Source organism: Amia ocellicauda, chromosome 6, assembly GCF_036373705.1.
Source record: "Amia ocellicauda isolate fAmiCal2 chromosome 6, fAmiCal2.hap1, whole genome shotgun sequence".
Taxonomy (NCBI): domain Eukaryota; kingdom Metazoa; phylum Chordata; class Actinopteri; order Amiiformes; family Amiidae; genus Amia; species Amia ocellicauda.
In genome coordinates, this window is record NC_089855.1 from 49290622 (window position 1) to 49301256 (window position 10635).

Consider the following 10635-nt stretch of genomic DNA (forward strand, 5'->3'; position numbering starts at 1 on the left):
TTTTCAATTTTAAATAGTAAGATTTATTTTTTTGTTGGGTTGTTAGAATATTTCCACTGAGTTAATGTATCAATATTGTTATGAATTATTTTCCTAATGATCTTAATGCATATCCTTGTAGTTCCAGTACATCAAGCTCCTCTGGCCACTTGGTTGGTTTCTGGAAGTAGGGTCCACTTTGAGTCATCTGGAAAGTGATCCTCATTGAAAACTTTGGGGTCAGTAAGGAAATACTTCTCATCATATCTGTAATATATAAAATTAATTAAGATGTATCAGGAAAGGTGGTGGATACCCAATTAACTATTCACAGTAGGGCCTTAACCGTCACTGTTCCTCTTTATGGATGCACAAAATATAATAATAACTGACAGAATGTATTGTTTTGAGTAGAGTTCTTAATTGAAGAATCATGAAACCAATTAATTGTGCAACAAGCTTCAAGGGCTTTGCCACTTTCTATTTATGTTTAATGGTCTGCTGAGGTTTACCATCCTGAATGTGTTCATATGTTAGGATGTGCCTTCTCAGCACAATTATCCGATATGGATGTGACTTAAAAAATCTGGAAACTTGGGGGGAAGTCCAGGCATGAACCTCCTGTTATGAGACAGGTGTCCAAGTTTAATTAATGAGCAATTAACTGGACCACATGATATAAAAATACCTGGCTAGAGATGCCACAAAGTAAGTGTTTAGACTCAAGCAGGAGAGGATGTGGCTCCTGGGAGCTCCTACCAGTAGTAATGGGAAAAGTGAAAACGTGTAAATCCCTTTGATTTTGATTTTGATTTTGTTGCCAAATGGTTCACTGATCTGAATCACATTTAGTGCTTTCATGTCATCTAATGATAGATCCGCACAAACAAATATCTTTTGTCAAGGCATTACTAAAATGTAATGAAACTATCAATAAAAGTGCCATTATGGACAACTATTAGTTTAGGGAGAAGGCAATGACCCTTAATATATTTTGATACACATTATTAAGATTTATTCATGTTGTCAGTTATACTGATAATGAATTTTTGGTAACACTTCCAAATACGGTTACATTAATATGCATTTATAAATATTTTATAAGCTATTAATAAACCATGAATAACTGCTTATGAAAGCATTATTTATGCATTTATTAACTATTTCCAATGAGAAAATGGGCGAATGTGTGCCTTTTCATTCACATTCAAGTCAGAAAAAACAACATATGAATCCAATGAACATGTATTTATACTAAAGTAATACAAACATGACAACAAAAGATTTAGAAGTGAGTAGTTTTTCGAGATTGATGATTATACTGTAAAATGGTGTAATAAACCTATTTAGACATTCCTTTATAAATGCATTGATAATGCTTTTATAAGCAGTTATTCATGGATGTGACACTCGGGAGCCCGAATAGCTTATAAAACATTTATAAATGTATATTCATGTAACCGTATTTTGAAGTGTTACCAACATTTTTTTTTGTTTGATTTGAGCTTGCTACATGAAACAAAAAAGTTCAAATTAAAGGTATGGTTTTTATGTAGGAATTTCACAAGGAAAAGTATCTGCGTCTGTACTAGGGACTATGTAACCAGGTGGTGCTGCTGAGATCAAAGATCCTAGCACCACCATGCAGGTCGTGTGCCTTTAGGTCCAGTGGTTAAAGAACAGGGATTGAAAGTTCCCAGTTCAAATCAGGAATGAGATGCTGATGCATAGTTCACACACCCTAGTTAGTCTCTGTAAATTGCCTTGGATAAATGTGTCTGCTAAATAAACAAATAATATCATGAAGAGAACCCACATGCCTGTTCATGCTCTCATCTCTCAGGCTTGTGCACAGTTGCAGCAACACAACACAGAGGCTCGCTGTTACAATATTTTGTCATATTTCTTTGAATTAATTTATAAATAGCTTAATTAAATGTTAACTAATAATTAACATAAAAATAAAAATAAATCATTAATCTTCTAATAAACTAAAAACTGCCCCTTGAAAAGCGTGACCAAACAACACAACTATAAAACCAAAAAGAGCAAAAAGCTAATAAACTTGATCCGCACCCAGCAAGAGAGATAATGATTGCAAAGGAAATAAGGAAATTAAAAATCACTAACATCGGGCTCCCGAGTGTCACATCCAGTAATGGCGTTCTGCACGGTGTGCAGGATGTGCTCTAAAGCCTGGAGATCGCAGGTTTGAATCCAGGTTTTGTCACAGCCGACTGTGACCGGGAGTTCATAGGGGCCGGCACACTATTGGCTGAGCGCTGCATGAGTAGGGAGGTCTTAGATCGACAGAGGAATCCAAGGCTCATAGTAACTCCTCGATCTTTACATGACTTAGATTGTTATAATAGGAACCAAGTAACATAAAGAAGTAATCTGATTAATAAGTAATACATGTAATAGTCCTCACTGTTACAGGTGACGTGATGCACACATGATTAGATATTTTATAAATACAGTATAGATTGAATGATTTTGCTAAAAATAGTCTGAAGAACTCACTTAAAGAAAAACTTTGTCCGGTCTCTGTTGACATAGCCTGCTGCCCAGGTGGGGTCCAGAAGCTTCCACTCCTTATTAATGCGGACTGCATTCCATCTGTGCCGGGATTTACCTTTGATTTTATTTTCTCCACAACCTCCAGTGATCTGAACACACTCCAAACCGGCAACTCTGAAAACAGTACTACTGGATTAATGTGGACTCTAGCATGATACAGTAAATAATACACTAAAATAATCCAAAATGATGCAATGCATTAAAAAATAATAATATCAATGAACCTTGGTCCCTCATCAGCAGTATATTGTATTTACATTAATGTGCTTGTGAAAACATACAACTGCATGTTTCTTAAAGCCATTAATCTAATATTTCATCACTAACTTGGTTTCTTATTTTCAATTTAAAATATGGCTCAATAGAGGAGTTAGACTAGAAACTGGAAACTCCTGCCAGAATATTTTAAGCTGTAGGGCCACCATTTGCTCCTGCAAATAATCTGTAATGATGATTACCTGCACATCTCTGCAAACAGGCACGAGTAGCCCGAGCAAACTCCTTTGCGTCTCTTAAATATCTCTACAGGATCCGTCGATCTCAGCTCAGTATTCTTTAGGGCATCCAGGTCATATTCTAATGTTGATATATAAAACATGCAATAGATTAGTTGGAAGCCTTTTTGCAATTATGACTGTCAAGACTGGTACCACATGATGGAGACAGGGTAAAATAGACAATGCTTTCCTCACTAAAGTCAATCATGTATTTAATGATTCCAAGATATTTAGTGACAAAATTAGGGCTACAACTAGTAATACATGCCCCACTCCCCAGTTACTCCCAACACTGTTCCAAAACAGGCTGTGGGGAGTGTGTGGAAGGAGTTGCTCAATGAGGTAGTTGTAGAGTTGCCGAATGGATGTAATATTTGCAGGACGCAGCTAGAAAGCAGAAGGGTAATTGTAATCAAAACGTTTAAAAAGGAAACCAGTCTGGACTGAAAGATTCGGAGGACACTTGTTATAATGATTACAGTACAAAGAAGCAGACATTGTAACAGAATTGTCTGTTAAATGGTGGGATTGGAGGATGTCCACGGTACACGGTCCTCTGAGCTGTGTGGGGAACTGTCACAGTGAGGAGAAAAATAATAATTGGGCATTCCAAATTGGGGAATAATAATAATAATAATAATAATAATAATAATAATAATAATAATAATAATAATAATAATTACATACCACAATAACCAGATCACTGCAGAGAGGCTACATCAGTGCTTCTGCCTAACTAAACACATTTTACACTGATAACTCCTCCTCCAGGATATACCAACAATTACTAAAATAACTTAGACAATTTCCGCATTATTTAATTTACCATTTAAATATTTTCCTTTTTTATCTAAAAATATAAATGTCATTAATCGTACCAAAATAATTTGTAGAATAACTGACCTTGGTTTATTTGATTTTACACTCCCTATGTTCAAAAGCAAATAAATGGCCCCTTAGTAAAAGTGACCAAGAATACAGTAAGTAGCTGCTGCTGCCCCCACCCTTACCAACAGAGGCACCTGTCAATCACTCTATCCAAGAGGGTGTCTCCAGTGAATCTCCCTATCTGCCTGGTGCGGTCAGTTTGCTTTTAAAAACAAAAGACGTGGACAGTTCACCAATAAATAATTTTCCCTGTTAACCCCATTTGTATTATTTCCTTTTAAATGTGTCTCTCAAAGTTAATACATTATGAAGTATGAAATTTCTAAAGATGTAATCATTAATTTAAACTAGGCAATGCAATTCTGAGGAGATGTATATCATTCTACACCCAATGCGTATAAAAGTCCTGAAACACGATTTTCATTTGAGATTTGTTTCTTTCTTATATCAAACCTGATAAAAAATCTACAACTTTTACCTCAAAACATTTAGCAGGTAGTTTGACATGTTCTTTTGTTGTGTAGTGTACATGAGATTTCATGCTAAAACTATTTGTTTATCAGAGTCTTTGTAATGGGGATGGTAATGTATCTATTACCATAGCCTGCTAAATACACTTATGTATTTATAGGGGATTCATGCTCACCAATGTTGTGGCAGATCCAATTAAAGATAGCTTTGACCTTCTGATGCTCTAAGTTTCCAGGAGGACACACTTTGGAGACCATGCCTTCAATACTCGTATCTTCATCCTGTTAAGGAAAGATAATTATTCTTTGAATCTTTCTAACTTAAATGTTGCTGCTCTTTTTCAAATCCCTGGACAAACATCAGCCTAGAGGCTTCAGGCAACATCTGTTTTGTGGGCAAAACCACTTACAGTGGCTATAGAAAAACAAGCTGAGACAAGCTTGTGTTTAATGATGCCACCATTACAAAGCTTTGTCCAAACCATATCATCAGTTTCAGTTATCATTTGGGGTACCTAAAAACAGAGGAGAGGAGAGTTTCTTATGGCTGCCAAGACTGTGAGCATTCTAATAATACTAATTGTAGCAATAATAATAATAATTAAACAAATATAAAAACATCTAAATGTGAAATTGAATTGCTCTTTTCCTTTTTGTTTTTAGTTTACCTGGAAAACTTTGCATAATAATAAAGCAGAGACCCAAACCCAGGCAATTTTGAGTATGAATAAGTGGCAGTTTGTTTCTGGCACATTGTACACTAGTTCAGTGCATACTGTAAAACGGATTTGTTTGTAGACCAATACTGGAAAAAAAAAAAAAATTCTAAGCGGCGGTAATTTGGCCAGAATTGCAGTAGGAAAACTGAGATGACTGTGCATGGTATTTCCCAAAGTGTTGCCTGTATTTACTTACTAATTATCAGCAAAATTAGCGATGGAAAAACTATAATTGGCATGGAAAAGGTGGGTGGAAAATGGTCTGAAGTTGCTAAAAGTCTTATGTGTGGTGCAAACCTAACCCTGTCTATGAATTGGTCAGGGGTCTGAATACTCTGTGTGTGTGTGTGTGTGTGTGTGTGCGTGTATGCATGTGTGCATGTGTGTGTGTGATTGCAACACACCTCAGGGTGTCGTGATATTAGAGGATTAGAGGACTAAGCAGCAAGAACAGAGTACGATGGACTTCTTGGTCTGACACTTCGTTCCGATAGTTAAAAGGAAGTCAGTCATTTAGAAAAGGGGCAGAGCTTCGGTACATTAACTCATCGACCCGGAAGGGAAATTATGTGGCAGCTTCAGATTGGAGGAGAGGCTGCAATCATTTAGCAAGGGGTCTTGAATGACATTATAAATAGGGTACAAAGCAACATGATCTGTTCCTTTGTTTTGGTTATTGAAAAATAATTCAGAAGGACTTGAGAAGGTGTTTATAGGTATCGTGAGTCTTTTGTTTGTTTGTCTAAGGGTCTTGTTATCATTAGATGACTAACATGTTTTAGAGTTGCCGCCAAGGGCCATCACAAACCTGGAACAGCACTGCACTTGTATCACGAAGAAACTATTAGCACCACGATCACTAATTCACCCACTAACAGACGTGTATGTTTTGGGTATAATAAACTGGACTATTATTTAGGGACAAACCCAGGGATTACACATTAAGTAATATACACTGCCGTATTACTTACCATCATTTATTGTTCACTGTTTGTTTTGCCATCAGGAACTGGACATAGGCATCACTAAACAACTTTGCACCTGGATTATAATTGTCTGTTCATTGGTCACCTGCACCTGCACACTGCTAACCACTTTGCCATAGTCTCTCATTAGAGTAATGGTGTGAGGCTAATTTTGAATTCATAAGAACATCAGAACATAAAAAAGTTTACAAACGAGAGGAGGCCACTTGGTTGTTAGTAGATTATTGATCCTAGAATCTCATCAAGCAACTTCTTGAAGGATCCCAGGGTTTCAGCTTCAACAAAATTGCTGGGGAGTTGGTTCCAGACCCTCTCAATTATCTGTGTAAAAAAATCACCTCCTAATTTCTGTTCTGAATGCCCTCTATCTAATCTCCATTTGTGACCCCTCGTCCTTGTTTCTTTTATCAGGTCAAAGTACCCTGGGTCGACATTGTCTATACCTTTTAGGATTTTTAATGTTTGAATCAGATCAATGTGTAGTCTTCTTTGTTCGAGACTGAATAGATTCCATTCTTTTAGCCTGTCTATGTACGACATGCCTTTTAAACCCTGGATAATTCTGTTTGCTCTTCTTTGCACTCTTTCTAGAGCAGCAATATCCTTTTTGTAACAAGGTGACCAGGACTGAACACAATATTCTAGGTGAGGTCTTACCAATGCATTGTAAAGTCATAACATTACTTCCCTTGATTTAAATTCAACACTTCTCACAATTCAAGTCGTGCACCTCTACAGTGTAGACTATAAACATGGGCAGTGTGCCAAGTCACAAAGAAGCAACCAGTCAGCAGGAGCATTTCAATGAAACCTTGGATTTCTTTAGTGACCTAGTTTACCACTGTGAAATTGCCAATGAGGGGAATGTATAAGACCACACTTCATGAGGCAAAACCTCACTACATTCTGATACTGTAAAATAATGTAGTAGAGAATTTCCTTGCCAAATTTCATTAGAATTGGAGAAGCGATTCTCAAGGTGACATACAGACTAGTTTCACTATATCTATCACCACACAGAGTAGTAAAGAAGTACAAGGACAGCACAGTACCTTAACATGTTTCAGGAGAGATCGATACCAATCAGTGGCATTTTCTTTCTAAAAAAATCAAATAAAAAAAAACAATATTATTTCTGGTAAGGGTTAAATGAGATTAAAAATAATAATAAAAGATTATATTTATTGAAGTAATTTTCACTAAAGTTTATCACTGATCTGCTAATTGTTGTGTTGGATATCTAAGCCATTTTGAATTGATTTATTCAATGGATTTTGAAGTATGTGTAGATTTACCACATTATAGATTTCATAGTTTACACTCCTGTTCCTGAATTTTCTCTCCCCTCTCAGACTCAAGTGTCTGAAAAAAGGTTCCCACCTTGTACAAAATATGGTCCCCCCCCCTGCCCCCCTCCAGGACTAAGGGATGCAGGTTGTTTAAACTATTTTAAAACAAAATATATTTATAAATTTACAGCTTGCTGTGTTGTACCTGTAATGCCATTAGCTATATATTTTTTTATTCAATATACTAATCAATTTAAAACAGCATGTCATTTCCAAACACTAGTATGTACTATGGCAGCCAGGACAAAGAGAATAAGAACTAATGCACACTTTTAGAAACCTACGTGCTTGAATTGCAGGCTCCTTAAAGTACTAGTATTCATGTTATCTGAAAACAAAAGGACAGATGATCAGTAACTGAAACCCAAAAAGATGATTTTACTAAAGATACATTAGTGAAGAACATCTATTATAGAAGTTTCAATAGTTAAAGGATTTTAAAATTGTTTAAGCTTTTTTTAATGTTTTTTTTTTTTCAAAACAGGAAATTTGGCTACGTCATTATAGCTGTTGTTTCAGTTTTAGCCAAAGGGAACAGTACGTGATTTACAGTGGCTACCTCAAGTTCTCAGAATCAGATCTTTATTACTCAGAAGTGCAGAACTGCAGACAGCCTGTTTGCTGACATTTCAAAACAAGTTCACATCAAGGATTAGTGTAAACCAGGACTGTATTCAATTTCAGAATGGTAGGTTTTGCAGCCAGTTAATTCTCTACACCTTGTGTCACTGTTCCAAAATCTGAGCAAAATCTTTAACAAGGGAATCAAATGCAGAATCTTTGTTTGTCATGTTTACATTTCAACTACAGATTTGTTTTCCAGGAAACTTAAAATGAACTAGAATGGCAAAACAGGCAGTTCCCATATAGTGATGACTTGTATCAAGGAGTATAATAAGAGTTTTTAATAAGCATGGTTAAATTAAACTATCCCTAGAAACTCAAGCTATGTTTTATTCCTCAATAGCAATGATTTTCTGTAGTTTCTCACTTCTTTAAAATTATAACTAACTGTTTTACTGATTGAAGTGCAATGACTGAAGTCTCTCTGTAAGTCAGAAAAATGAAAACCATTAAACAATGAAGTTATCAAAGTGAAAACTCTTACCTGTGTTGATTTGCATGAAAACTCTGAAATCAGTATATTTCTAAATGTAATTGTTACCTTACCTCCTATGAGTTTGGTCTACAGTGGGCAATGTACTGTCAGAGAATGAAAGTCAATTACAAGAGAACATTACATATATTCAAGACTGTTTATTACAAAGGAGGAGGGTTGATGCTGGGGATTTCCATCATATTTGGCAGCATTTACCAGCAGGGTAAAGGTCTAAACTCGATTGCAGAGGCATGTACATGGGTTGGACAAAAAACATATAAATATTTGTCAAGCTATTAAATAAAACATATTTAGGGGGTGAATGTTGGGTCCCTATTTGTTTATCGTTCTCTCTGTCTGTCTTTGGTCTGGAAATACTATACAAATTTTAGCTCAAGCAATTTGGGGTATTATAATCTGGTTATATATATAGCGGCATCTGTGCATTTCCACATTTTCCCATGTGCATGCAGTGGATACAGGTCATGGTAAGAACATAATTTCAGATTGAGAAAAGACCATTTTGCCCACCTATGCTCGTTCGCATTGATGTTGGTGTGAGTCATTAGAAATCTAACCTCTAACAGATTATTAAGAGAAATATAATCCATGGCTAAGCAGATCGTCCCTCCTCTGGGCAAGCTAGCTAACATTCTTTTAGTGGTCAAGGAAAGGGTTATATATTAATGTTCATGGCAACATTCTTGTCTTGGAAGATCCGAGTCTAAGCTTCAACAACTTTGTCCAGTAACCTGTTCAAATGGTTCAAATGCTTTCTGTGAAAAAGTAACTTTTCTCTTCAGTTCTGAATTTGCCCTCCTTCAGCTTCTACCTGTGGCCCCTGGTTCTGCTCTGTTACCTAAAAACATAATTCTCAGTACTAACTTTGTTTCTACATTTAACAATCTTAAATACCTCTATTAGGGTGCATCTAACACTCTCTCTCAATACATATACTGTGACAGCCGGACACAATACGTGGGGACGGAGAGTCTTGAGTACGGTCGTGTCCGGCTTTTATTGAGCTTTATAGGCTCGTATAGGGGATCACAGAAATCAGGGGGGGGGAGGAAACAAAAGTAAAACAAGAAAATAAACTTCCAAACAAATGTCCACACAAACTGGGAGCTCTGGGCAGTCAGGGGTTGCAGGTTCAGTCCTCACTCTCATCGGTTAGCTGCTTTTTCCTAGGGAGGGAGTGAGATTAAATAGAGAAGGCACAGCTGCCACTGATGTCACAGTCGCCCTGGTGCTCATTGCTTGCAGCTGTGAGTCCGCAGCCTGTTTGCAAGGGAGCGGACAACACAGCTGTGGCACATGAGCACCTAATCAGCAGACATCAGCAGCAGACGTGCCGTGACAGACAGTGGCCTGTCACATATACATTATATCACTTATTGTGGGTTCAGTTTCAATTTGGCTTTCCATATGGCAAATCCCTACGGTGGCCCTGAAGTGCAAAACACAAAAGCAAAAAGAAACACGCAACTGCAAAAAGAAAAACACAAATGCAAAAAGAGAAACACAAAAACAAAAAGCACCACGCAAATGCAAAAGGAAGAACAGAATTTCAAAAAGAAAACAATAACAAAACGAGAAACACAAAAACAAAACGAGAAACACAAAATCAAAAAATATATATTTGTTTTAGTTTCTTCATCCATCAGCCGCATTATTTAGAAGCCCGCCGCTGTTATTGGCAGCTCCACGCCCACACAGGACTGAAGCGCTGCCATTGGTCAGTGTCTCTGCTCTGTGCTCTACTCTCTGTGCGCAAGAGAAACGATTGATTTAAACTGTTGATGCAGGTTATATTACAAAGGTTAGAAAGTGATGTTATCCCCCTTAAGTGTTTCTTAAAGCAATTTACATGCACATGGTGTGTTTGCGAGTTAACAGAAACAACTAAACACAGATGTTAACACAGAAATAAGGACTGATTTCTCATTAATGTGTGTGTGTGTGTATACATTCAATACATATGAGGACAGTGTTCACTGTAAACACTACAGCAAACACACACATAATTGGTGCAATGAATGTGAGTTAATCTTTCTGTTTACACACT

At 36.7% G+C, this 10635-nt stretch overlaps 1 protein-coding gene across 2 annotated transcripts; it reads right to left on the minus strand.

Annotated features, from left to right (window-relative positions):
* On the minus strand, window positions 1-8725 carry LOC136751668 (kyphoscoliosis peptidase). Of its 2 annotated transcripts, none has more exons than XM_066707459.1 (7): window positions 8577-8725; window positions 7753-7796; window positions 7172-7219; window positions 4591-4696; window positions 3018-3135; window positions 2503-2673; window positions 1-246 (listed from the first exon to the last, which is right to left on the minus strand). In XM_066707459.1, the coding sequence occupies exons 1-7, from the start codon at window positions 8590-8592 to the stop codon at window positions 132-134; spliced, it is 618 nt and encodes a 205-aa protein (XP_066563556.1). In that variant the 5' UTR covers window positions 8593-8725; the 3' UTR covers window positions 1-131. The 2 variants fall into 2 exon arrangements, with proteins under 2 accessions (XP_066563556.1, XP_066563557.1); XM_066707460.1 differs by having other exon boundaries at window positions 8639-8718.
* Window positions 8726-10635: the final 1910 nt, after the last annotated feature.

What these genes read in the sequence shown, in the direction of transcription:
- LOC136751668 (XM_066707459.1), bottom strand. An exon ending in GGAGCCTGCAATTCAAGCAC is followed by an intron (nt 7,220 to 7,752) that starts GTAGGTTTCTAA and finishes TGATTTTTTTAG; the next exon opens with AAAGAAAATGCCACTGATTG. An exon ending in CTGTTTGCAGAGATGTGCAG is followed by an intron (nt 2,674 to 3,017) that starts GTAATCATCATT and finishes TACTGTTTTCAG; the next exon opens with AGTTGCCGGTTTGGAGTGTG.